We start from the raw sequence: 27,818 nt of genomic DNA on the forward strand, positions 1-27,818 counted from the left end.
CAAACTAAAATCCAGAAAAATTTTTTAGAAAATGGAGCTGGACTCCACCATCGCTCTGGGCCTGTGGGGATGTGGGATTTTACTGTTAAAATTCTACTTATAAGCAAAGTTTACAGGCTCCTCCTCCACCTACCGCCCACCTTAAGGGAAGCCCCATCCGCTAACCCAGCGTCCAACGCGCGCGTCGTTTACATAGCCACGCCCACCAACCCGACCAGCTGCGAGCTCCCTCCCCCCACGTGTTTTGTGCCGGCCCCGCCCGCTCCACGCCCTCGCTAGGGCTCTCAACGGTAGCCAAAGACGGAAGGCACGAGCGAGCTCATAAATAATGCATCACGTCAGCACCCTGGGGGCGGGGTTCGATGCTCCCGGCTGAGTCAGGATCATGCATAATCCACGTGGAGGCGGGTCCTGGAGAGGTGCGCGTGTGGAGGCGGAGTTCGCGCACAGAAGTGGCCGCCTCAGGGGCCTGGATGGGCGGGGCTATCCGTGCCTTATGAATATGCAGGCAGTCGGAGGACAGATGGAGCGCCTAGTCGGGCCCGCAGGGGGCGTGGCCAAACACGGCTCATGAATAATGTAGCACGTCGGTAAGCAGCGCGCCGGCGGCTGTTGGCATCGCGGGAATCGGAGGGGGCGTGGCCGCCGGCGTCTTATGAATAATGCAGCACGTCAGCGGGCGCCGGCGCTGGGGCCGGGAAGGGGGGCGGGGGAGCGACGGTCGCAAGATGGCGGCGCTGAAGGAGGCTCGGAGCTATGGGCTGTCGTGCGGGCGCGTGAGCGACGGTAGCAAGGTGTCTGTGTTCCACGTGAAGCTCACCGACAGTGCCCTGAGGGCCTTCGAGAGCTACCGCGCCAACCAGGTGAGCGGCTTCGGGCCCGGCGCGGCCGTCAGGACGCGAGCCGGCCTCGCGCCCCTCTCGTCGCGGCGCCCGGGTGCGGGGTCCGCGGTGCCGCTCGCGGGTCCCTGGGCCGGCGGGGCGCGGGGTGGGCCGCCGTCCTGCCTGGAGCGCAAGCAACTGACTTCCTTCTCGGCACCAGGGGGCAACACAGGCGGGCGGCCCGGGGCTGCTTAGGGGCCCAAACTTGTGCCCCTGGCCAGGGGAGCGTTAGTGCCGGCACCTGGGGACGTCCGGGGCCTTTCCTGGCCCGCCCCGCACCTGGGCAGGAACTGGTCTGCGCACCTGGCGGCCGAGTGTGGGGGCGGTGGGCAGCGCTGCCCGGGCACGGTGGGGTGGGGGCCGATCTTAAGGGCTTCTCCATCTGGGCCCCTGGGAAGGGCAGTTGATGGGGGTGCCTGTGTCTGCTCTCCTGGGAAGCAGCTTTTCTGTTTAGGTCCCTTGCAGGGTGGGTCAGCGGGGCACTGTTGGGGCACCTGTGGGGGCCTGTTTCGTGTGGGTTGGAGGCTGTCTCTGCACCTGGGGGCCGACTTCGATGCTTTCCAATGAAGCTCCTCAGGTTGGGCTCACTCTTTTGATTCTTGGGAGGGGGAGTTTGGGCAGAAACTGAGAGCTTGCTCCCTGCTCTCCCTCCCCTAGGTGACCCTGTCTTAGTGAACACCTTTGGAGAGTGGAAGCGTTGGGGGGAGGCTGTGATGTTTTCCTAAAGGCATATGTGGGGGATCCCTGGCCATAGTGGGCACCCGGGAGGAAGCTATGGCCACTGCACCTGGCTGCTGACTCTTGATTTTTCTCAGGGGCCAATTTGGGCACATCTGGGGAAGTTTGAGGCATTTCATTTCTGCCACCTGGCAGGCGGTGGGGAGGGGAGGCTGCTGTGCACCTTCTTTCAGGCCTGATTTTGGGGCACATCTGGGGCCGTGGTCAGAAACTTGCCTCTTCCCATTTCTGTTTGTGTCATGGCATCCTCTGTCTGTGTTGGGACAGAAGTTGCAGATGCCCAGTGGCCAGGTCCTGAGGGGAAGTGGTTTGGGAACGTTTTAACTCTTTTTCTGGAAATTGGGGGCTTCGTAGTTATAAGGTGGCTGGGGATGGTGGTGCGTGTGGTCTCAGGCTCTGGAGGCCCCGCTCCCTGCATATGCGTGTTTGTATATACTGGGGATTGAGGGGGGGCACGGGCGGGTGAGGAGAGAGACTACTAACTAGGAAGGAATGTGGCTTTCTTCCTGCCCCAGACTTGTTCAGCACCATTAGCTAAGCCGGGAATTTCTTCCCCTGTTTCGTTTCCACGGCTCTCCCGGTGTCCACCCCTCCCACGCTTCTTCCTACTTCTTTGGGCAGTTTCCTTCCTGTCTCGGTGTCTCAGTTTTCCCTTTCATAGAATGGAGATTTCATCTTTTTTGGAAGAGCAAGTTCTCACCTTGTCAGAATGACTCTCCAGGATGAGGCTAAGGCGCCCCTGCAGGTGAAGAGGAGGAGGAGGAGGAGGAGGAGGAGGAGGAGGTGGCAGTGGCAGCCGCTGCTGCTTAGTGACCAGCCTGAGCCTCTCTTCCTGGTGGAATTCTGGCCTTGAGTCTTTTTCCCTGGGTGATGCTGACTTGTCCTGCAGGAAGGCAGGCTTTCCTAGACACGGCCAGGGAAGAGCTCATGAGTCATGTAAATAAGGCGGAATTGCTACCTGGTCACCACCGTCTTCTGTGCTTCTGGGACCAGGAGCACCGCCCTCTCACCGATGCTGCCCTCACTTGCTCCAGTCCGGAAGGCCCGCCTGTGCGTCCACCTCATGTTGTCACGCTGCTATTTTTAATTCAGGGTGTTGGTTACATCCCCTCACTAAGCTGAATCTTCCTCCCGCGAGGGTGAAGGGAGCTGCGGACTGTTAAGCTCTGCACACTGGGAGCTCGGCTGTGTAGGCGAGTGTTGACTAGCCAGGAGGGGCCCCAGAAGAACTTCTCTGAGCCGCCTGGAGCAACTTGGCTGGCTGGGATAATCTGAACTTGCGTTTTTCTCAAAAGCTCTCTGGTAGTTTAAGTGGCCCGGCAACTTTCCTGTGTAATCTTGCCCATCGGGCAGTGTGGCGGACTGAGCTAAGGTCAGGGCAGCTCCGCCGCTGCCTGTGGTTTCGGCGGTGGGCACGGGGAAGGCGGCTTGAAGAACTTGATTGTGTGACTGGAGAAGCTTACTGGTTACCTCACGAGGACAACTCTGTCGGCCGGCGGCCGCAGTTTTCTGTTCCCCAGTGCTGTGATTATATGGTTTGCCAGTAGACAACTTGCAGAGAGGCTTTTACAAATTCAGGTGCGGCTGGAGCTGGAATGGGACTTGATGTGGAACTTTCTCTGGGATGACCACGAGCAGCCCAGGTAGGGGCCCTCGGGGTTTCTCTCCCTAGAGGGGTCTGAAGTTGGAGCCGCCCTGATGCAGACCCGGTGGCCAGCCTGGAGGAGCAGTCTCCATAGCTGCTGGCCTTCCCAGCCCACCTTGGACTGCATGCAGTTTTTCTTTGAGTGTAAAAACCCGTGCGGATTCTGAGGCGGCTGCTCCACGGATCTCCCTTTCTTCTCTGGCGGGTCACTTCTGGAAGAGGAGAGAGAGGACATCATCCTTCCAGGACAGTGTCCCTCACTTGCTGGAGAAATTTCTTCCGACTGCTCTGAGGAAGTGACCCTCCCAGGGGCACCTGCCTTGACCACCTGGGTTATATTTTGTCACTGGGGGCTCGGACGCGTTCTGCTGCTGGGTGGCCTCCTCTCGTGGATTGCAAGCTCCTTGGTGGAGGGCAACGCACTGTTGTTCAGGAAGAGTTGAGGGCCCCGGGAGGGGTCCGTGAAGCTGGGCGATTAGAGCCTGTGTGGGTTTGAATCTTGGTTCCACCAGCGTCACGAGGCCTTGGGTGAGTGCCTGGCATTCTCCCCAGAACCGTGAGGGCACCAGTGTTTGACATCCCTCCCCGCACCCATCCTTCTATCGGGATGAGGGTCCCACCCTCGGCGCAGCTGGGGCCCTCTTGTGTACTCAGCGCTCGGTGCTCTGCCCAGAGCCGGCTCCCGGGAAGCGGGTGCCTGCTCCCTTGCAGTGTTCGTGCAGAGCCTTCAGGAGACAGGTAGCCTGGGCTCGCTTATCTAACCCAATTTGATTGAGCACCTGCTCAGCGCAGGGCCGCCACTCAGGGGCTGGACACCCACAGATGACCGAGGCCAGCCCCTCGTGTCACCATCTGACACTCTTGTGGCAACAGACCGATAATGAACTGGGAGGGTGGCACAGAAACCAGGAAGAAGAACTGGCCTGTGGCCATGTTAGGACAGAAACAAGGCCCGTGGAACAGGGTGTTGAGTGGACACTTCTTGGAGATGCCGCACAGCTGAGGTCCTAGGCACAGCCGGTGCGCTGTCCTGGGGTAGGAGGCGCAGGGAGCCGAGGCCTGCAGCTAGTACTCCAGGGTTGTTCCGGGCGACCCTGGAGCTGTGCGGGGGGGCTGCAGCCTGCTGCTAAGTGGGCGGGCTGTGTGGATGTCAACCTGGGCACTGGTGGCAGGAGGAGCCTTAATTTAGCCTGTGTTCCCCTCCTACCGCGTGGCCCTGGAGGCCTGGCTTGTCTTCCTCGTCCCAATGGGCTCCCCACCGGGCCCTGAGCAGGGCACCTTCTCTCCCGCTCTGCATGCTTCTCAGACGCGGCCTTCCCTTGGGCACATGTCATCTTGACCACCTTGAGGAGAAGGCTAGCTTGTGGTCCCCCATTATGTTGGGGGCAGGTGAGGCTCTGGTGGCCAGGGCAGTGTCCCCCGCCTGAGGACACTCAACTGCCTTCACTGGCTGCCTCTCCAGTGCTTGAGCCAAGACCTCGTTTGGGGTTGGGAGGTGGCTTGAGTCACAGGGGACATGGGTTCTGAGTGGGAGTCACAGCCTGGTCTCCAGCCCTGATGAAACGTCAGCATTCTGGGCCCCCATAGGGACCCAAAGGTTGGTGATATGAGTGGTTGCGCTGCCCCCTCCCCCGAGAAAGCCTAAAGGTGACAACAGCCTACACCGATGGAGTGTGGCCCCCATGCTGTGCTGCCCACGTGAATTCATTTAGTCCCCCATCCTCCTGTGGTGGGAGCCTTCCCGGTTCTCAGGTTCTCAGGTGAGGAAATGGGTGGGGATTCCTTGGGAGGCTGAGTCACTGGGCAGGATCTCCCAGCTGGGAAGTAGCTGAGAACCCAGACCCGGGCATCGTGGCCCCCGCTCTGCCTCTGAAGGGCCGTGGCTGAGCTGGAAGGGTCGGTTGGGTCGGGGGCAAATGGGCTGGCGTGGGGCATCCAGCATCAGGAGCATGGCCTCGTGCCTCCACCCGGCTGGCGCGTGGGGTCTGGTTTGTGTTCCAAGGTGGGCGCTGGTGGTTCTGGGTGGGTTGAGTCCCAGAAGGCACTGGAAGAGGACGAGCCAGCCTGAGTCTGTGGGATCTGAGCTGGCAGTCTCTGCAGGGGGCAGGTGAGGGTGTGTGAGAGGGACCAAACCCCGCCCTCAGCCACCACTGTGACCCTTGACTGTGCTTCAGGCTGCACCCTGCCTGTGCTGTGATTGTGTGTAAACAGCAGGCCAGCAGGCAGCTCTCGGGAAACCCACCCCTCTGTTGACTCATCGGCAAGGCCAGAGTTCTTCACCCTTGAATTAGTTTTGACATCACACCAGGATTGTGACATCCCCGGGAGACCTTGAGGGAGGAACCAGGCAGCTTGAAAAACAAGACTGCTTCCCGCACTCCACTAGCTTTTGGTTTGGAGCAGCTGGACACAGAGGAGACCCCCGTTTCCGGAAACCCACCTGGGGTGGCAGGGCACGGACTTATAATTAATACTGAGCTTTTGGGCCTTAGGCCTCTTCTGTGTTCTTCATTTTCAGGGCTGTGCTCCCCATTTTCTACCTTTATGGATTGGGTTGTTGGCATTTTCTCCGGGTCTGTGAATCTTATCTGCATAGTCAGCCACAGAGCCCAAAGGGACACTTAGAACAATGCCTCCAAATGGTCTCTGACCTGTAGGTGCCATGTCTGACAGAGACAGCTGTGACATGCGGTTATTTTGTCACTTTGCTTTTTTTTTTTTTAAGCCATCCATTTTTCTGGGATATCACTTTGCCTTTTTTTGTGTGTGTGTGACAGGGTCTTGCTCTGTTGCCCTTGCTAGAGTGCAGTGTCATTAGCCTAGCTCACAGCAACCTCAGACTCCTGGGCTCAGGTGATTCTGCTGCCTCAGTCTCCCGAGTAGCTGGGACTACAGGCATGTGCCACCACTCCTGGCTAAGTTTTCTATGTTTTTGTAGGGGTGAGGTCTTACTGTGTTGCTTAGGCTGGTCTTGAACTCTTGGTCTCAAGTGATCCTCTTGCCTTGGCCTCCCAAAGTGCTAGTACGCCTGGCCACACTTTGCTTTTTTTTTTTTTTGAGACAGAGTCTCACTGTGTTGCCCGGGCTAGAGTGCCGTGGCGTCATCCTAGCTCACAGCAACCTCAAACTCCTGGGCTCAAGCGATCCTCCTGCCTCAGCCTCCCGAGTAGCTGGGACTACAGGCATGCGCCACCATGCCCGGCTAATTTTTTCTATATATTTTTAGTTGTCCAATTAATTTCTTTCTAATTTTAGTAGAGACGGGGTCTCGCTCTTGCTCAGGGTGGTTTCGAACTCCTGAGCTCAAACAATCCGCCCGCCTCGGCCTCCCAGAGAGCTAGGATTACAGGCGTGAGCCACCGCGCCCGGCCCACACTTAGCTTTTTAATGAAAAAGAGCCGTGTCCAAATAAGCCATCTGAAAGGAGCCTGTTCCCCCAAATAAAGCGTCCTAGAGATCTGCTGCCACCCAAGGTGTCCACGTGCACTAGAGTCTGATGCTGATTACATCCTCCAGAGCTGGGCCCCTCCCCGGCCAGGTCAGCAAAACATGTTTTTGACTTCCTGCAAGCTCTCTGGAGGGATAGAGCCTCAAGTCCAGGTGAAGTTTGTGAAATGGAGGAACTCCTGTTTTAAAAGTGACACATTTGAAGTTTTTTTCCTTTTTACTACGTATGCAGTATAGCTCGGCATAGAAAAGTTGAAAAGTACCTAAGAGTAGCAAGTCCATTCCCATTGCCCCAGTCAGTCACTGTTGGCATCTCAGCACTCTCTCCGTCTCGCCTGGGTGCAGTGCATCGTGTTATTACCATGCACTCATACGATTTTGTGTCTGTCTTTTTTCCCTGACACTTTACTTTTTGATGGCTGTGTGGTGTGGACCCTAACAAGTCAGTATTCTTTGAGCGTTTGTGCGTTCCCAGCCCTGCGCCTGATCCTGGGGGCTCCTGGGTGCCAAGGGCCTTGTGTGTCTGTGGGCCGGTCTGCTGTCCTGTGGTGAGGCGTGCAGAGGTAATGAAGGTGGCCTGGCATGCCTGTGCATGCCTGCGTGGACGGTGGCATGGTTGGGGGACCAGGTGGGAGGCAGGGAGGCTCTGAGGGCCTGAGCTGGAATAGCACCTGGGACTTTGTGAGAGGACAGATGTGGAAGGTATTTGGGAAGTCACCTGTGCCTGGTTGGATGAGATGGACATTTCTTTTTTTAAGATAGTTTCTCTGTCGCCCTGGGTAGAGCGCAGTGGCATAGCTCGCTGCAACCTGCAACTCCTGGGCTCAAGCCATCTTCCTGCCTCAGTCTCCTGAGTAGCTGGGACTACAGGTGAGCACCACCACACCTGTTAGTTTTTTTTTCTATTTTTGGTAGAGATGGGGTCTCACTTTTGCTCAGGCTGGTCTTGAACTCCTGAGCTTAAAGAATCCTCCCACCTCGGCCTCTCAGAGTGCTGGGATTACAGGCGTGAGCCACCGCGCCTGGTGGAGTTGGATGTTTCTGACCTTTCTTTATTCTGGCCATACAGCGGAAATGTCTCAGCACACCTGGCTTTGTTGTTCTGCCTGAGCTGGGTGTGTTTACCAGTGAGAGGGCTGAGTTTATGCAGGGCCAGAGGAGGTGCTGATGGTCGTGCTGGAGTGACTCTTGGCCAGGTGACCGCAGGGGATCACAGAACTTCAGCAGGTCTGTGGCGGGTGTGTGTATTGTTATGGGCAAGGCTGCAGAAGCTGTGCATGCGCTGCTGAGGTGTCACCAGCCAGAACCCACGTCTTTCTAGGCTGCTGCCCTTGTCCTGGGGCGTGGATGTTCTGAGGTCCCTGCAGATGTCCTCGAGTGTGCAGTGCGAAGGTGCATTTGAGTGGGTGTGGCTGCGCTGGCAGGCAGCAGCTTTCTTTCCCGGTTCTTGGATTGTGTTCTTTGCTTGGGGGGGGAATCAGACCACAGATTTCTGGTAACATCCTGGTGTTGACCAGCCCAGCGGCAGTTTCTGGACAGTGGGTGCTGTGGGTGCTCTGGATGCTGGGCGAGCCGAGGCATTGGAAGGGCTGCTTCCTGAGACAGTGCCTGGGGATCAGCATCACCCCAAGTCTGCCTGTGGGTAGGCGGTGACATCCAAGCGCAGGGAGCACCACGTGGAGGGCCTTCGCAGCCTTCTCACCACTGCTTCCTGGCATTCCAGGTGCCTCTGCAGCAGGTGGCCTGGAGCAGCTCAGCCTTCCTCGGGCTTCTCTGCCTTTGAGAAATAAAGGATTGCAGGCGAGAGGGCTGTAGTCAGTTCTCACCTTCTTCAGAGGAGGAGACCGAGGCCCTCACTCGCCTTCCCTGGGTGTGCGCCCTCCCAGGTAGCCCCTGTTCTGGCCTCGGGCTCTCTGGTGCGTCAGTGCCTCATGGGCTGTTCTCACTGCCTGGTGTCCAGGGAAGGTGTTTTCACGAGGAGGTGTCTCCTTTGAAGGACACTGAGAACTGCACGCTGGGATCAGGTAGACTGGAGCTGGCCAGCTCCCACTGACAGCCTGGGGCCCTGGCCGCGGTGTCCTTCTCTAGCCTCAGTTTCCCTGGGCGATGCCATGGAGGTTGGACAGAATCCTGCTTCATGGCTTGTGCAGGAGGAGATGCCAGTGGCTCTCCTTGTCCCACAAATGACCTAAGAGAGCAAAGCCCTCCAAATTTAAAGTAGATTCTCCCTTGGCTCTCTGTTAGCGTTTGGTTTTGTTTTTATTTTTCTTTGAGACAAGAGTCTCACTTTGTAGCCCAGGCTGGAGTGCTGCGGCATCATCATAGCTCACTGCAGCCTTGAACTCCTGGGCTCAGCGATCCTCCTGCCTCAGCCTCCTGAGTAGCTGGGACTACAGGTGTGCGCCACCATTCCTGGCTAAGTTTTTTATTTTTTGTAGAGACAGGGTCTCTCTGTGTTGCCCAGGCTAGTCCAGAATTCCTGGCCTCAAGTGATCCTCCCGCCTTGGCTTCCCACAGTGTGTTGTGTTTTTAAATAAAGAAATGGCTTCCCTGGTTTCTTTAACAGTTCCCCTTCCGGGAAGCGCACCACACTTCGCTCCCTCAGAGGGAGCTGGGCCGAGCTGGGCCCTCCTGTGTCTGCATCTTCTCCACACCGGGAGCGGCCCAACAGGCGGCAAATGGTGAGGGGCGGCAGGCAGGGGCCAGACTAACAGTGTCCCACGGTGTGCACAGAGCACATGGTGTTTAGCCATCTTGGGTTGCTTCCTGCCTTTGGCTGTTGCGCATACTGCTGCTGTGAAGATGGGTAGACGAGTATTTATTCATGTCCCTGCACTCATTTCTTTTGGGTATATACCCAGAAGTGGGCTTGTTTAATCATGAGGCAGTTCTATGTTTAATTTTTTTTCAGGAATCACGAGATTGTTTTGTTTTCCACGATTTTACATTCCTACCGGTAGCGCACAGGGCTCCAGTTTCTCCCCTTCCTCACCAGCACTTGTTTTCTGGTGGTTTTTTGTTTTGTTTTAAGAGACAGGGTTTTGCGGTATCACCCAGGCTGGCCTCAAACTCCTGGCCTCAAGCAGTTCTCCCTCCTCACCCTCCCTAGTAGCTAGGACTACAGGTGCAAGCCACCGCACCGGGCTGATACCTAAGTTTTTTTGCTAGTAGCATCCTAATAAGCGTGAGGTGGTCTTGGAGCTGTGTAAATGCCCAAATGTGTTAATGCATGTAATTCTCCTGGGAGAGTTAGGGTCTGTGGGGCCTCCTGGTTGGCCATGGACTGCCTCAGGAGTCACCTGGTCATAGGTGACAGAAGCTGACCTCAGCTGCTGTGAGCACAGCGGGGACTCATGGGACCCAAGCTCGAGGTGGGCTTGCGCTGGCTTCAGGTTGTGCCTGACGGAAGGTCTTGAGCGGGGTCACGTAGGCCATGGTGAGAGGGAGGGAGATCTGGAGAAGCTGGGGCTGAGTGGAGGTGACAGTGACGATGTGCCCTGCTTGTGGAAGGCTGGCATGTGCGCGCCCATCAGGACTCAGTTTCTCTGAGCAGTGAGGGTTAGGAAGTACCTTGAGTGCCCCCCCACCTCCTGAGCCTCCCAGTGGCAGGACTTTGTGTCTTGCACCCCCCAACCAGACAGAGGTCCTGAAGGTGATGGGTGGGGGGGGCAGGCTCTGCCTGCAGGTGCTGAGGCTGCGGGGGCCCTTTCCTGGCAGTCAGCTCAGATGGGTGCAGAATCTCTACTTTCGTGAGCTCTTTGTAATCCGTCTGGGCTGGTAAGATAACTAATGAGCTTTCTTCCAGGTGGGAAGCAGGATTTTGCAGGTTGGGTGCTGCCCACTGTGGGGAGGTGGGTGGGGCCGAGCTGCTGCCCTTGGCCTGGCCCTGAGGCGTTTGCTGGAAGTGGATGAGAAGGAGGGGCAGGAGCAGCGGTGTCTTCTCAGGATTCTGTGGGCAGACACAGCCCACCTACTGCTGGGAGCAGCCCACGCCTCCAGCAGGGGAGGCGAGTGTGTGTGCACTAGCACGTGCGTGTCAGCCCCGTGTAGCCATCTGTGCTTGCCCTGGAGACATGAGGTCCGGCCCCTTAGTCCACGCTAGGCTGGTCCTAGGGGGCCTGTGGGCTGAGGGGCTGCGTTGGGGCGGCTGCCCCCTCTTGCTGCCCTCCCTAGTGGGGGCGGTATCCCCCCACCAAGAACCCAGAAAGCTTGGGGTGGCCTCATCTCCTCCCACTGGCTTGAGGGGGTCAGCTGGGTCAGGACTTCCTTCTTCCTTTCCTCCTTTTCTAAAACAGTGACTTTTGGGGAAATTCAGCTTCCTGCTATGGGCCTTGTGGTCCCCCTACATCTTGAGGGAGTGACTTACACGTCCCAGCAAGGCACTACAAGGGTGGGAACCCAGGTTGCAGGGGCTGAGGTGAGCTCCGTGCAGCTCCCCCTGGGACTGGGCTGCCGTGGGGAAGGGCCCAGTGGGTGCCTTCTGCCCACGGCTTCTCCAAAATGTTTTCCTGGGATCCTGATGGGGAACCAGACTGCATTAGCTTTCTGGTGGCTCTGTTTCCCCATGGGATTAGAAGTAGAGGTGGCAGGGACCTCTTTTTGTGTCCCTGAGGAAGGTGAGGCCCATAGGCTCTGCCCACCGTCACTGCCATAGCTGCCCACCCCCAGCCCCAAGGCTTCCGGAGTGCTTGCTGCTATTTTAGTTCGGCAGAATTGGGTAGGGTCACTGACAGAGTGGGCTGTCACAGCGTGATCTCAGTGGACCTCAGAGTCTAAATCGGGTTGGTAAACTGCTCCCTGAGGGCCAGGTGCTGCCCACCACCTATCTTTGTAAATAAAGGTTTATTGGGATGTACCTTGCCCATCAACTTTCCTATCACCCATGGCTGCTTTCGCTCAAGTCTTTGCAACAGACACCGTCTGGCCTGTGAAGCCTGAAATACTGACTCTCTGGCCCCTCACAGGAGGAGGTTGCCAGCTGCTGCTCTAGGTCGTCGGGCTGGGCGTGGGCAGGCAGACTTGGCGTGTCACTGGACCTGCTGTCCTGGGGCCAGACTTGGGCCGTGGGCTCCCGGGCCCATGCTGAGCAGCCCTGTGAGGCCTTGCCATTGGCTAGAGCCAGACGAGACCTGCAGGATCCCTTTGTTCTAGCTCCTCTTTTCCCTGATGGGACACCTGGAGGATGATGGCTAACCCGAGGGTGTCCACCCTGGCCTGGCTACCCTCCTGGCTGCTGACCCCCATTTTGATCTTGTTCGGACTCAAAATGCTTCTCATCCCTTGTGCAAGCCCCTGGCTCTTCCCGGAGCTTTCTCAGGGGCAGCGTCGAGTGTGGCATAGCTTTCAGTGGGACTGGCCTTTTTACTTGTGACCTGGTTGTGACTTTTGGAATTGAAAACAAGACAGTTGTGCACAGCCTGACGGGAAGGGCCAGTGTGCACGTCACTGTGGAAGTGGGAGCTGCTGGGTCCTCCCCACCCCATGGGGTGTCTGCCTCTGGGGGGGGGCGGCGCTGGGCCCTGCAGGACTCTGGTCCGATTCTAGTTGGGCTCTGGCCCTAATCTCAACCTCAGCTCTGAGATCGTGTAGTGGGGCTGGTGTCCTCCACAGAGGGATGGCACCGAATGAGGGTTTGGTTGTTCATGCAAGTGTTTTTCCAAAGTGCACCCCGTGGCCGTTGGCAGACAGGAGGGGTGAAGCCCCTACCCTCACGTGGCCGACCTCCCTGCAGCAGGAGGCACACGTAAGCCGGGAACCACTGCATGACAATGGCTTCAGACAGGTCTGTTGTGCAGGGATGGTGGACAGGCAGGCGTCTCCCCCTCGTAGGAGTGAGGTCACCCTGGGCTGGGGGTCCTCAGAGAACCTTGTAGAGCTTTCTCAGCCCGGGACAAGTGCCGTTTGTAGATTAGATTCTGTGTTAGATACTGGTGGCCTGAAAGACCCAGATGAGGGCTTCCTGGGCAGGTCTCTGCCAAGAGGCTGTGGGTCTGTGGTTTCTGGGTTCTGTCAGCAGAAGTGGCCTGTTTTTGCTCTACTTATCTTGGGATGTTGTCTCTCCCTTTTCAGAGTTGGGTGTCACCCTTGAACTGCTGCAGGCTGGGCAAGAGACCATGCAGGGAGGTGTCTGAGGGCAGGGGCAGGTCGCAGCTGGAAGAGTGTGTTCCTTCCTTCCCTGGTGGCACTATTTTTGGAGTTGGATGCTCACAGATGCCTGCTTGTTCCAGCGAAATGTGCTCAGCTCACGCTGGGTATGGCAAGTAGGAGGAGACAATTGGCACCAAAAGCCTGTGTCCAGCTCATTTCCAGCCTGCTCTGGGGTCGGGACCAGGCCATCCCAGCTCCCTCATCTGGGCACAGGGTCCTGCTGGTTAAGGGCCCCGGGCATGGAGCCATGTGACCCCATGATCTGTGAATCGCCTCTGTCTCATGGGCCAGCTCCTCGTAGACAGGAAGTGGAGTTGTGTTGAGAAGGATTCTGAGGCAGCATCTGGCTTAGAATGTCGGATTGATGAGCGGGCCCGTCACCCTCCCGCTGTAGCTTCTCTGTGGGGAGGGTCCCTTTTCCTCTCTGAGCTAAGGAGCTTGATGAGCCCCCAGCTGCGCAAGCTCTGCCACAGCCCAGGTGTGCAGGGCAAGGCTCATGTGCTGGTGAGCAGAAGTGTGGACTGATGCCACACCACAAAGGCACGGGGGTTTGGACCCCTTTCTCCTCTGGAGTGGGGACAACTCGCCAGGGTCTGTGCTCTGGGGCCGTGACTCTGATGGCAGCTTGTCCTGGCGTCCTCACTGCTGTCCACTTCTCCTCTCCCTCCCTGTTCTTGGTTTCTGGCATGTGAATTCATTGAGGCCTGCACACTTGGCAGTGCCCCCAGGGCTATCGCCACAGCGACTGTGCTGGGGCTGTTTCCGAGCCAGCCTGCAGACCTAGCAGCTGCCTGCAGCGTGGCCTGGGCCCCAGGGGTGGCAGGCTGGGCACACGTGGGTGCTCAGGGCTTAGAGGGAGGCCAGGCCAGTGGCTTGGACACAGAGCTTCTGGGTGCCTGAGCTGGTGTCTGAGGACGGCTAAGGGCTGGCGTGGGGACTGAGCTGTGTCATTCCTCTCCCTCATGTTGATCACACGAGCAAAGTGCAGGGTATGACCCAGGGTGGGGGCACCCGGCTGTATAGTGGTGCCACCCTCTGGGGCTTAGCTTCCCGCTCCGCAGCGTGGGGGTCGTCCTAGAGGAGGGGGGTGCCTGTGGCCCCTCTTGCCATGCAGCCTTACCCCTCCTTGCCTCATTTTCCTCGTCTGCGGGGCGTTTGGGGATTCAGGGAGCTGCATTCTGAAGTGGCTTGCCGCGTCTGGCACACGGTGCCACCCTTTTCCTGCTCGGCCGTCTCTCGTCGCGGAAACGCCAGCTCTCTCCCACTGGTCTGGTGCGGGGAAGAGCCGCTTTATCAAGGCTGTGGAAAGTGAGGAACTCTGGACAAGACAGAAAGTGCGTGGCCACCATCAGGGAGAAGTGTCAGGTGTGTGCCAGGCACCGGCGCTGCAGCCCCGCCCACCACTCTGCGTACCTGCCTTCCTACCTAGCTGGGGCCTGAGATGAACAGTGGCCGTGGCCGGGGCTACAACAGTGTCCCTTAGCCCGGGGGAGGGCATGGCTGGCCTCAGCATCCTTAGCACAGAGAACTTGGTTAGAAAAGGCTAGCAAAGGCTGCTTGAGCCGTCCTAACGGTCCTCACCAGAGCTTGCCCCGCTGGGACTGCGCCTGCCATTGGGCCAGCTCGGGTGGGTGGGAAGAAAGCGCACCATGGTTGGGGGGCCCGGAAGGGGCCAGCAGGGCAGCAGTCTCTGTTCCCTGATGTGCCAGCGTCTCTGCCCTCTGGGTTTCTGAGCACCCAGAAGTTGCCTGTCATTCCCGGCCCCCCAAGATTCGGCCATAGTGACCAGCTGCTTCCACAGCCCTGGTGGCCCAGATTGTCCCCAAAAGGCAAGGGATTGCCCCAGCGTTGGAGTTGTAGGCTGAGCGCCTCCTGGGTGCGGGCCACCTGGCTCCTTGGGTGCTCAGGGCTGTGGCGGCCGTGTGGATCCCAGGGACCTGTCGACTGGACAGTTGGTGGCAGGACTCCAAGAAGGGTGTCCCAGAGCAGGCGGGTTTGGCGTAAGGTGCATTTCTCATTAGAGCTTGAGGGGTGTGTTGGTGGGAAGAACACAGCTCACACATCAGCGTTGCTGCCCGGCCTTGGCAGGATGCAGAGCGGAGAATTCCGTTTGTTTAAAGTGGAGCGCTTGTTTTCCGTTTGACTTATTAACCCATTGATTCACCCCGTGGCAGGTGCCAGGCTCTGCCCAGGCCGGACGGGTGGCTCTGAGCTGTGCTGGCCAATGGCAGATGAGCGTAGCTGCTCTGAAGACCACGGCTCAGGGTTCTGGAGTTCGAGGCCACTGCCCCTTCCTCCCTAGGCAGAGGTGAACGTGACTGAGGGCAGATGTGCACAGCAATTTCAGATGGGAGGAATACCGACGTCTGTAGAAGATGTGGGGGAAATTTAGCAAAGCCACACGTCATCGATTCGATCAGGATGTGCGTTGAGGTGTTGGTAACCACAGGAGTCACAAGATTGCATCGAAAAAAGCAACAGGAGTGGCCCTGAGCCAGTCCGCCACTCCTGGTAGATGGCTCAGCAGCCGCCCCAGCCTACCTGGAGGGGCTCCTCCGCCGCCTCACCCCTCTTGGCCCGTCGGCACAAGTGGACGGGGAGGCTGAAACGAAGCATCGTGTGCCCTGCAGGGGTGTGGCACAGGTGTCCTCTGCACCCACTGTACGCCGCGGCCACCAGGCCAGCCCTCCCCAGACTGAGGAGTAGGCGCGGAGATGAGCCCCCTGATCCAGGCACCTGAGAAGTGAGCAAGCAGGATTTGGACACGTGGGGTCTGGGTGAGACCTGGCGTCTCACCAGAACGTGCGTCCTTAACCTTGGTCCCCCGCCTGGCATGACCACCAATTAGCCAGTCACGTTCTGAGCGCCGGGTGCTATACTGGGAGGTCGGGGTCCTGAGTGAAGAGCCGCAGCCCCGCAGGCTCTACTGCAGCCTGCAGGCACCGGGCAGGCTCCCTGGAGGAGGGGTGTTCGCCAGGACCCAAAAGGAGGAGTGTAGCTCCTGGGCCCGGGGCGGGTGCTGGGGAAGAGCCTGTGCCCGGAGGGGCCCTGGAGGCTGTGCCTGGAGGGTGTGCGGAGGGAGCAGCCCGGCCCACTCCCAGGGGTGCCAGGCGGCCAGAGTGCCAGGTCACAGTGACCTCTGGGTCTTGGGAGGGCTACTTCCTCCCATCCCTTCCTGTCACTGCCCAGATGTCCCTTCCCATGGCCCCTGAGCTTCAGCAGCCTTAGCTCTGCCTGTGTCCCCAGAGCCCCGCATGCCCTGTACCTGCATCAGCGTGCTGGGCGGACTGGCGTCCTCTGCGCACGCGGTGAGGCGGGGCCTGTGGCAGTCGGTTCTGTCTGGTCTGCCGCCTCTGAGGCCCTCCTCCTGCCAGGATTCCGCCGGCCTGTGCTCCCGGCTGGGGCTCCCCTCCCTCGTGTGTGTCCGCTCACTCTCTTCACGTCCTCCAGCCCTGCCATGTGCCTTTTCCAAAGATAAAGACAGAAAACCTCCGTCATCTCCTTTTTATCCAGGTCACCTGCCTCTCACCCCAGGGTGGTGGCACGCCTTCGCAGAGCACCACAAAGGCACCTCCGCGGTGGCCTCCCTCAGGTGACTCGGGTTTCCCCAGGCAGGGGATTTTGGATTCTGCATTGATGGGCCCAAAACTTCTTCCCTAAGTTGGCTCAGAAGCAAAAATAGGACGGTCATTGGGCTTCTTGGCAGAACACTAACCCATGCTGACACCCTCTGTTCCTGTGTCCCGGCATCTGCGCAGTGTCAGTGCTAGGTGTCCGTCGTCACTGGGCCCCCTCTCTCCGCACTGTCCCTTCCTCCTCTGCCTCTTCAGCTGTCTTCCCTCAGGTGGGTTTTGGGAAACCCCCCATTCTGGGTATTGGAACTTCCTCGATTGGGGACATTTGATCTTTCAGCTCTAAATGTTTGCTTTGAATTTGGCTGGTTGCAGGATTTTCTGTGGGTGGGGGTCCGTTGGCAGAACTGACTAAGGTGAGCTCTCCTGGGGTTCTGGTGCCCACATCTGCATCCCTGCTGCAGGGCTGTTGCCACTGGGTGAGCGCCCACACGCCTGCTGGGCACCTTGGCACCTCCAGCCCAGGCCTGGCCGCCTCCCTGGATGCCTCCCTCCCGTCCTGGCTCACTCCTGGTGTGCCCATGACCCGAGGAAGGTGCTCCGTCAGCAGAGACGTCTCTGCTGTTTTGGCTCCTGGGAGCCTTTCTGCATCCACAGCTGTTCCCTTGGCCCATCACCCCAGGGTGGTCATGCCTGTCCCCTGGGTCCCCTGCTGTCTTGGGAGCCCTCATTGGTCTCTGGCTGCTGGACTAGGGGTCTACATCCTTAACGGCACCTTGAGCATGGTGGTAGGGGTTTCCTGGGGCCTCCCTGTCCCAAAGCTCTGTGGGACAGTGGGCAGCTTAACATGGGGCATCTTCCACTTGATATAAACCCTTCGTCCCAGGTGGCCGGTGCCACTCAGTGCTCTGGGCATGTATTCCAGTAGCCTCTGGGACGCTCTCTGGTGGTGACACTTGATTCCTGGTCATGTGTCTCCTGAACCCAAACCACCCTCATGGGGGCTCCAGGGCTGGCTGACAAGGCCCCAGTGATTCCAAGACGGGGGTCTCGCTGTGTTGCGCAGGCTGAAGTGCAGTGGTACAATCATAGCTCGCTGTAGTCTTGAACTCCTGAGCTCAAGCGATCCTCCTGCCTCAGCCTCCTGAATAACTGGGACTACGGGTGCACCACCACACCTGGCTAATTTTATTTTTTGTATAGAGACAGGGTCTCGCTATGTTGCCCAGCCTGGTCTTGAACTCCTGGACTCAAGGGATCCTCCTGCGTCAGCCTCCCAAAGTGCTGGGATGACAGGCGTGAGCCACCGCTCTGGCCCCCCTCTTTCTCTTGATTCTGCTGAGGGCCTTTCTTTGGAAAGGGCTGCCCTGACCTGACTGCTAGTGGTGTCCTTGCTGCCTGCCCTCCCACTTCCTCATCCACGGGCACATTCCTGGAGGCTGAAGAGGCTGCCCCAAGGGTGGAGTATTAGCGGGAGAGTCCGTGAATATGTCTGGATCAGCAGTTTCAACTTTTCTTTTGCTTTTATGTGGTGCCACCACCTTTGGGGTCCCAGCCAGGTGTGTCACACGGACCAGCAGGAAGTGCCGGGGGTTGGGCTCCCTGTGCATATCCTGCCAAGGCCCTGCGGATCCCGCCCCAGTGGACCCCGTCCATCCTCGCCTGCTCCCTTGAATAACCGGCCCCTGGCAAGGCCTGGCCTTGTCAGCCAGCTCTGAGCTCAGTTTGCCATGGGCCGGCTCTCACTCCCTCCTCCCAGGGGCGGCCGTGCACGCTGAGGCCAGGCTGGCCCTGTCTGCTGGCTCAGCCAGTGAGGATGGGTTGTGGTGTGCTTGTTCCCCTCCCATGTGTGCCCCACATGCAGGGTGGAACAGCGCTGCCCTCTCACTATGAGTTTTGGCCTGAGTTTGGCCGAGTGGAAGTTGTCCTGTCCTCCTTGTGGGCATCAGCACTAGGTTCTGCTCTGCAGTCACATGTGGATTTGGCAGCCAGCTGGCCATTTATTCACTTTCTTGGTGTGACCTGTGTACCAACCAAGCTAGCAGGGTTTTGTTGTTGTTTTTTAATTTTAGACATGGGGTCTTGCTATATTATCCAGGCTGGACTCAAACCCCTGGGCTCAGGTGATCCTCTTGCCTCGGCTTCCCAAGTAGCTGGGACTACAGGCGTGAGCCACCATGCCAGGCCCAATCTGGCCAAGTTTTTGGACCACGTCGTTAGGCTATTCTTTTTTTTTTTTTTTTGAGACAGAGTCTCACTGTGTTGGCCAGGCTAGAGTGAGTGCCGTGGCGTCATCCTAGCTCACAGCAACCTCAAACTCCTGGGCTCAAGCGATCCTTCTGCCTCAGCCTCCCGAGCAGCTGGGACTACAGGCATGCGCTACCATGCCCGGCTAATTTTTTCTATATATTTTTAGTTGTCCAATTAATTTCTTTCTATTTTTGGTAGAGACGGGGTCTCGCTCTTGCTCAGGCTGGTCTCGAACTCCTGAGCTCAAACAATCCGCCCGCCTCGGCCTCCCAGAGAGCTAGGATTACAGGCGTGAGTCACCGCGCCCAGCCCGTTAGGCTATTCTTGAGGATCTCTGGTTGGCTCCAGCAGACACAGTGACGTTGGCGGGAGGGTGAAAGCCACATGTGCGGATTGGAGATGGTGAGCCGTGCGCGGTTCCCAAAGCCGTTTCACGTGCGTGTTGGAGCCCACAGCCCCCTCTGCCACGCTGCCTGGGGTCTAGCACAGAGTAAGGGTTCCCCCAGAGGTCAAAGGGCACCTGTGCCGTGCTGATCTGTGCGGGGACGTGGACCTGACCGCTTGGTTGGCCCCAATGCATATCTGCTTCCTTGAAGGAAGCCCGCGGTTCTCCTTTCTCCTTCTGGGAGAGTCGATTGGGGAGGAAGCTGGATTCGGTGTGTAAGATTTCACACGTCACAGTGGCGAGTTGATGGAGTGGCTGTGACAGGAGCCAGGACCGGCGTCCTCTTGACGAGCCTTCAGAGCAGCCTAACGGGGTTCAGTCACAAACCAAGGAATCCTCGTGGTCACTCCTGTGTCATGAGTGACACAGGCGGGAACAGGAGCACGGCTGATAGTCTCAGATTTTACTTAAATGAGCACTTTTTTAATGGTCTTACTGTCACCTTGCTGAATGTTATTTGTATTTGGGGCCATCGATAAAGTCTGGGAAGGGTCACCGAGCAGGTTCTGTGGTCAGATGGCTTCCTCAGCCCTGCTCTTCCTCCCTTTGTCAGGGACTGTCTCGCCGGCGGTCCCTGGCGGAGGCTCCCTGTGAGCCCAGAGCTCCTCGGCCTTGGTCCCGCGTGGCCTGTGTGTTCCCCCTCGAAAGAGCAGATGCTGTGAGTCGTGTGGCTGTGGTCACCCATGTGACTCTGGCCCCCAGGAGGCCTAGACTTCACTGGGTCCTGACGGCAGCCCCTGAAAGCCTGGATGGGGCTGTTACCAGTACCCCCCAGAGGTGCATTTGTTGCTGTAGATGAACCTGCGCCGACACGTCCTCATCCCCAGAGCCCCTGTTGGACATCAGATCTCTCTCTGTGCAGTACATCCTGTGGGTTGGCCAAATGCCTGTTGACGTGTGTCCACCATTGTAGTGTCACACAGAATAGTGTCACTGCCCCACACGTCTCCTGTGTTCCACCCCCTCGTCCCTCCCTCCTCCCATTTCACGGAAGAGAAAACTGACTCTCACAGGTGTCAAGTACGTCAGTCAAGACCACATGGCAGGTCGAGGGGCCGTCTCCCCGATCTGGAAGGTCTGTGGGGCTGCCACGGCCTTACCCACATCAGGGTTTGTCATCGTGTTGTGTTGTTTTATTTTAAAGAATGTTGCTTGCTTTTCCAGCATTTAGACTCTCAGAGGCCAGCGCTGGCGGTCATGTATGTGGCAGAGTCCAGCTTGCGTTGTTAGTGTGCTGTCGCGGCAGCCTGGCGAGTGAGATTGCCGGGTCCATGTGACAAAGTCCAGAGAGGCTGAGTCCTGCTGAGGTCACATAGCTCTTACACGGCAGATACTCGGTGGGAACTGAATCTTCTCATCTCAGCTCTTGGGCCCTGAGGCAGGAGCATTGCTTTCCGCTCCCAGCAGCTGCTGGTGGCCCTGGGCAGCGAGGTGTTGTGAGGCTGGCGTAGCCACGGGCCACGAGGGAGGGTCTTCGGGGGCCCCCAAGGCTAAACCATGCCTTTTGCCCTGGCGGATTCTGCTTTCCCACCGTGGAGCTCCAGCCGGGGTTTGGGTGGTACTGTGCCATCCGCCGCGGGCAAGAGCAGTTGCCAGTGCTAGGTAGACGGTTTTGTTTCTCTTTCCTAAGTAAATAGATGTCCTGGTCGCCCTCCCCTGGACCCGCAGCCCCGGCAGGGTCTACTTTTGTGAGGGTGCAGACCATAAGCTGTTCCCAAAATCTAATTTCGGCCTAAAATAAAATAGTTTTAATGATCCAGGTTGGCTTTTGCTGATATTACTGAGTAGGAAGGTGGGAGACGTGACTTGTTTTTTAATTAAAGAGTTTATTTTTTAGAGCAGTTCTAGGTTCATAGCAAAGGTAGAGTTCCCATGCGCACCCAGCCCTGTTACCAGTACCCCCCAGAGGTGCATTTGTTGCTGTAGATGAACCTGCGCCGACACGTCCTCATCCCCAGAGCCCCCGTTGGACATTAGGTCTCTCTCTGTGCAGTACATTCTGCGTGTCGGCCAAATGCCTGTTGACGTGTGTCCACCATTGTAGTGTCACACAGAATAGTGTCACTGCCCCACACGTCTCCTGTGTTCCACCCACTCGTCCCTCCCTCCGTCCTAGCCCCCGGCAGCCACCGATCTGTGTGCTGTTTGCAGTTTCCCTTCCCTGAGTGTCACGTCGTTGGGATTGTGCAGTCTGCGGCCTTTCCACACGGGCTGCTTTCACTTAGTGATACGCATTTACGGTTGCTTCATGTCTTTTCATGGCTTGACGTTATTTTATTTTTTTTCTCTTTCAATAGGTCTGGGTCCAAATTTTTATGGCTTTATAGCTCATTTCTCGCTGTTGCTGAATACTGTCCCGTTGTCTGGATACGGGAAGCTTATTCATCCATTCCCCTGCCGAAGGACATCTTGGCTGCTCCCAAGTTTAGGCAGTGACGGGCAAGGCTGCTCTAACTGTGGGCAGGTATTTGCGTGGACACGAGATTTTAGTTCCTTTGAGTAACTACCAGGGTGCAGGTGCCGGATCCTATGGTGAGAGTGTGGTGAGCCATGTGAGAAACCACTGAGCTGTCTTCCGAAGTGGCTGCGCATCTCACGCTCCTGCCAGCCGTGAGCGAGGGCTCCCATGGCCCCACATCCTCGCCAGCAGTTGGCACTATCAGTGTTCTGGGTCGTGGCCATTCTGATAGGTGTGCGGTGGTATCGCGCTGTCGTCCAAGACTGTTTTTCCTTCTAGATTTTTTTTACATTATTGAAATGATGTTCCTTATTGCGGAAGGCTTGGTGTCACAGGCCATAGTAAGAGGCTGCTGTGCTGCCCACCTGGCCTTGGCATGGGCCTTCCCCAGTCCCCGCCCCCCTAGTGGGCAGCCGCAGCTGGGGGCCAACCTGGCTGACCCACGGGGGACACTGGGAAGGGAGGGGCCTGGGCCCAGCCAACCTGTGGTCTTTTTGTAGCTCCTACCAAACTGCACCTTTCTAGTAAGGTTAAAAAAAGTTGTTTCCTGCACTTGACCTGGTTTTGTTTATTCTCGAGCCCAGGAGGATGAGCCCTGTCCCCCACAGGAAATAGAGGAAACGTTCCGGGCTGGCGTGTGGCTGGTGCTCGTCAGGTCTCCCTTTCCTGGGTCACCCATCGCTCCAGGAGATCTTGTGCTCTGCCTTGCCCAGTGTCACTGCAGAGCCGCCCTGAGCTCTTCCTTTGAGCCAGGAGTTTTCTGGATGAGGCCCTGGCCCGTCCCCACTCCAGGGGCCTGCGTGTGGCGCCCTTCCTGCTGGCACCCACACGCTCGGGCACGGAAAGGTGCTTGTGCAGGGCACAGGCACAGCCCTGTCTGAGCCTCAGTTTCCCCTTCTGTGAGGAGGGAGCAGTCCCACCTGCCCAGGAGGTTGTGGGGACCAAATGGAGTGGTGAGTGAAGGGCCACGCGGGTGGCACTGTGGCCTCAGCACCACCAGCATGCCCGGAAGAGGCTACACTCGTCTGGGTCTCCACGCCCTCTGCAGCCTTCCCATCTACACCTCTGACGTCCCTCGTGCTGCACAAACGCCCTCCACGTGGAGCAGGTAGGGGCTCTCTGAGGACAGGCCCCTCCCGGCACCTGAGCCTCCCCACCCTGCAATCAGAGCAAAAGAGGCCCAGGCTCAAGCTGACATTTCTGCAGTGCCTGCCCCTGGCTGGCACTGTCCACATCCGAATCTTCCCCGCAGCCCAGGTCATGGTCAGTGTTGGGAAAACTGAGGCGTGCGGGCCCTGCCTGCCCACGCATGCGCCACTGCAGGCTGCCCCGACGTGGCCATGCCTGGCAGGGGGGGCAGGATGGGAGACGGGTGGCTCCTGACAGCTCAGCTGGTGCTGGTGGCTCCTCTTCCCCTCGTCAGTGGGGCAGATGCTGCCACCTGCCATTCCATCTGCCCTCCATGTCCCCGCAGCCCCTTGGCCCTCCTCCCTTAGCCGCGGTGGGAGCTGGGTACCCTCCTGCTGGGCCCTGCTTCTGAGATGACTCGATAGTCCTGACACTGGAGGGAAGGAGATGCAGGCTGTGGGCACCAGGCAGCAGCCTAGGGCCGTCACCTCCTGCCAGGGCTCTCCACGGCTCCCACTGGCTCCGCCTGTACCCCAGCAGCCCAGGGTACTCACTGGCCGACCACCCCCTCCACGTTCCCAGGCCAGGGTCCCCTGTGTCACTCTGTTTATTGTCCACTTTGAAACTCGTGCCCGGGGTCCCCCGAGTGAGCAGGGCCACCTCTGACTCACCGTAGCACTTCTGCGGCTGTCTTTTCCAAATCTCCAATCCTGAGCCTGGTGGTTCTGGGATGGCACCTGCCTGGAGGTACTGGGCAGAGCTGTCCAGATGCTGTCCAGCTCGGGAAGCAGAGGGAGGGGGTGCTCCAGCGCAGGCAGGGCGTCCCAGGCTCTGAAGGCAAAGGCCGGAAGATGCGATCACCTGGTCGGAACCCAGAGGCTGGGGAATGGGGCTGGAATCCAGCGCGGGGGCCTGAGGACGTGGCTCGGGCGGGGAGAGGAAGTCAGAACTTTCCTTTGTGGCCTTTCATGCCAGGCAGAGAAGAGGGACAAGGCTGGAGTACGGGAGAGACCTGAGGGGTGTCTCTGGGTGCCTTTGGTGTGTGTAGACCTGCCTGCCCTTGGATAGGTTTCTGGTACTGATTTTTGTTTCCGACTAGCTGCCCAGGGCGAGAGGCCGTGAACTCACTTTACTATGCCTTCATAGGGCAGGCCAGCTCCCAAGGGTCTCTGGGATTATCCCTACTGGGGGCACCTGTGGGCTGGGACATGAGAGCAGACAAAGAGCTGTGAAGAGTGGTCAGTGATCCAGCGAGCCTTTCCCAGGCCACAGGGCAAGAGGCAGCATGTCCCAGGGACAGGGCAGTGGGGGCCTGCAAGCCCACCTTCCTCTCTAGACCCACACCTCTCCTCCTCGCGTCTGCGGGGCTGTGGCTGCGTCCAGCCGCGGTCATGCTGTGCACCCTGCCCGCCGGCTTGCCGGGGTGAGTTGCCAGATGGGGCAACTTGCTCCTATTTCATGGTTTCTGTTTTCCACCAAAGTTGGGGCACCACACCCTGCGTTTGGGGAGCTCAGTCCTCTCTGCCCTGAGCAGCAGTCACAGCGCAGCCTCGACCTCAGAGGGGACAAAGACATCATTATGCTGCCCAGGCCCAGGGCGAGCTCCTCAGAGCTGTGGCACAGAGAGCGTCTTTTCTGGAAGGTGCCGGGCAGAGCTTCCCACACGACATGGTGGGCAGCTCTGGTGACAATGGCCGTTCTCATCACCAGGGTCTCTGAACTGGCCCTGATGGCACGTCCCCTGCCTCTTTCCTTTGTTATTTTCTCAGACAAATCCCTGGACTTGTAGCAATGGTCCGTCTCTGTGGGCGCAGGCGCCCTGCCTTGCCTTCTTGGTTGCCCTCATGTCCGGTCTCCGTGCAGAAGATGAAGGCAGCCCGCACTTGCCCCTGGCTATCACCGTCCGCTTTAGAAGCCACATCAGATTAGGAGCAGCAGGAACAGCGGGTGGCGAGGTTGTGCTTTTCACTGTGGGAGTGTGAAGGGGGTCTTGGGGAGGAGTTATGAGAGGAGGGGGGATACTTGTCCCAGCCTTTTCCGGTGCCTTCTCGGCCTGGCTGATGGGACTTCATGGCTCCATTTTCCAGAAAAGGAAACCAAGGCTCAGAGAGGCTCACTCCTTCACCCGGGCCGCAAGGCTGAGAGGGCAGTGGAGCCGGACTTGGGCCTGGGGGCTAGACTCAGAGCCCTGCTCTCCTCTCTGAGCTGCCCTCTGCCGACTTTGACTTCTGTCTGTCACCTCTCTTCCTTGGTAGCTGAGGGACCTGGGGGACGTCTTCCACTGGGAGGGTGACAGGGCTTCCTCGTGTGTCAAGAGAGTTATCAAAGCATTAAACAGGAGCGTACAACCTACTAACAGGTTTACTCTTTTAATACATTAATAATGAGATCTAGTGACAGATCTGATTGCCATAATTTGGCTGGGCGCGGTGGCTCACGCCTGTAATCCCAGCACTCTGGGGGGCTGAGGCGGGAGGATTGCTTGAAGTCAGGAGTTCGAGACCAGCCTGAGCAAGAGCAAGACTCCGTCTCTACTAAAAATGGAAAAATTAGCTGGGCATGGTGGCGCATGCCTGTAGTCCCAGCTACTCGGGAGGCTGAGGCAGGAGGATCGCTTGAGCCCAGGAGTTTGAGGTTGCTGTGAGCTAGGCTGACGCCACAGCACTCTAGCCTGGGTGACAGAGCAAGACTCTGTCTCAAAAAACAAAACTCCCCAAAATACAAATAATTGCTGTAATTAGCGGTGAGCTAAAATGGCATATCCACATAGCAGCACAGCTGTCATTTGATGCTCTAAAAGCATGTCGGAGTCACGGATACGACCTAATGCTCCCGTAGTTTGTTGCCTACGTTGGTAACGGAAGGAAACACTAAGTTTTAGTTACTGGAGGATATAAGTCTTTTATTCCCATCCAAATCCAGAGATGCCCCAAGTACAAGCTGTGTCCTAGCAGAAACAGCCTTCCTCACGAGCAGGTCCCTGGGCAGCTGTCCGTGCGAGGGACGTCTGTAAGCCACCATCACTGTGGTAGATGAGGAAGCCTCCAGATTTCAGAGCCAGGGCTCCTTGAAGAGGTGAGTGACCCTACCGCTATGGCGAGAGCAGGCCAGGTAGAGCCTTGACGCTCTTCTGGTGCCAGAGCCTCAGGGAGGGCTCAGAGGAGGTCAGGGACAGGCCAGCATCCAGTGCCCAGGGCTACCCTGGGACAGTCTGAACGTCAAGATTTTGAGGACAGTAGATCATCGCGGATGGCATTCTGAGTCTGTGTTTGTCAGGCTCTCTAGAGAAGCAGAGCCCAGAGCGGGCGTGTGTTCAGACACAGATAGAAAAAGAGCAGTTGATAGGTGGATGTAGAGCTATCTTTCTTCTAAGGAATTGGCTCAAGCGATTTCGGGGTGTCAGGGCCAAGTCTGCAATTGGCAGGGCAGGCTGGAGACCCAGGAAGGAGCTGGAGTTGCAGGTGTCGGGGGCAGAGTTCCTTCCTGCGGGGACCGCGGGCTTTTTCTCTCAAGGCCTCCAACTGACTGGGCAAGGCCCACCCACGTTGTGGAGGGTGACCTGCTTTACTCAAAGTCCACTTACTCATTTATTTTAGCCAGTGAAACTTCGCAGCGGGGGTGTTGCATGCCGGCTTTATCCACCCGCAGTCTACATCCTCCCAGGGTCCGTCTGGCCGACGCTCCTCCAGGGCCTCCCACAGGCTTTCAGGCAGGGCAGGCTCTGACGACAGCCATGGTAGTGAGTTCTGATTACCCACTCCCATCAGACAAGCCAAGTCTAGTGATTTAAATGTTAATCTCAACTAAAAAATACCTTCACTAGGCCGGGCGCGGTGGCTCACGCCTGTAATCCTAGCACTCTGGGAGACCGAGGCAGGTGGATCGTTTGAGCTCAGGAGTTCGAGACCAGCCTGAGCAAGAGCGAGACCCTGTCTCTACTAAAAATACAGAGAAATTATCTGGACAACTAAAAATATATAGAAAAAATTAGCCGGGCATGGTGGCGCGTGCCTGTAGTCCCAGCTACTCGGGAGGCTGAGGCAGGAGGATCGCTTGAGCCCAGGAGTCTGAGGTTGCTGTGAGCTAGGCTGACGCCACGGCACTCACTCTAGCCCGGGCAACAGAGTGAGACTCTGTCTCAAAAAAAAAAAAAAAAAAATACCTTCACTAGACTACCGTTTGACTGAACGACCGGGCGCCACAGCCTAGCCAAGCTGCCATCTGGCGCTGCCAATGGTAAGCGTGTGTGCGACGCACGGGGTGGAGGAGCAGCTCTTGCTCAGACGAGGGAGACACAGCGGTGTCTCCGGCCACCACAGCAAAGCTGCGGCTGCAGCTCTGGAGCCATGTGGGAGGGGACAGCGGCTCAGGGCAGCCCTGCCTGGGCCCTCAGGTGGAGGCTGGCGAGGGTGGGTGCCGCGGAGGGCCACGTCACCACGCAGTGCTCGGCTGGGAATGGGCGGTGTGTTTGATCGTGGGCGACCCAGGCGGGCCCATTGTCCGGCATCCTCTGGTAAAGAAGGGGACAGGGAGGGGCTGTGTCATCCCAAGACGTCGACGCCCTAAGTGTCAAAGAATGGCTGAGGAACTTGCAGACAAAAGGCAGCTGACGAGCCCGGCGGCTCAGCACAGCGCATCACACTCCGCTGGCTCCACGTGGGACGGCACGACTGAGGATGCCACTGAGGCAGGTGACGATGGGAAGATGGCCAGTGGCTCAAAGTGTCACGTCGATAGTCAACTGGTGCCTGTCGTGCAGGCACGGGAGAGAATGTGTTCTCTCTCTGCAGACACACCGGGTGGGTGGGGTAAAGTGCGGCAGTGTGTCCGGCCAGCTCGCAGATGGTTCGGGACGGCCCGTGTGTGCACCTCCGTGCGTGTGTCATCGAGGGTGGAGAGAGCCCACTCGAGAGCAGGCGGGGGAGGACGACAGCAGGTCAGTGTGGGGTGTGAGGGTGCTGGGCTGTTCTTCCTGCCATTCTTGCAGTTTTTCAGTAAGTTCGAGATGATTTCCGGGTCACATCCAGGAGAGCAAGCCAGCGCAGGGCTCCCTGCTCTCAGAAGCAGCCGCGTGAAACCAGGGCTTTGTGTCACCTGGGCTGGCCAG

General features: G+C 58.1%; 1 protein-coding gene across 1 annotated transcript in view; it reads left to right on the forward strand.

Annotated features, from left to right (window-relative positions):
- The first annotated feature begins 679 nt into the window (after positions 1-679).
- ELL (elongation factor RNA polymerase II) overlaps positions 680-27,818 on the forward strand; it is a 67,383-nt gene continuing 40,244 nt past the window's right edge. The window contains exon 1 of the mRNA XM_012654031.1: positions 680-863. Coding sequence (XP_012509485.1) covers positions 729-863 — 135 coding nt within the window. The 5' untranslated portion in view covers positions 680-728. The remainder of the gene's footprint in view (positions 864-27,818) is intronic.

Source organism: Propithecus coquereli, unplaced genomic scaffold, assembly GCF_000956105.1.
Source record: "Propithecus coquereli isolate 6110/MARCELLA unplaced genomic scaffold, Pcoq_1.0 Scaffold438, whole genome shotgun sequence".
Lineage (NCBI taxonomy): Eukaryota > Metazoa > Chordata > Mammalia > Primates > Indriidae > Propithecus > Propithecus coquereli.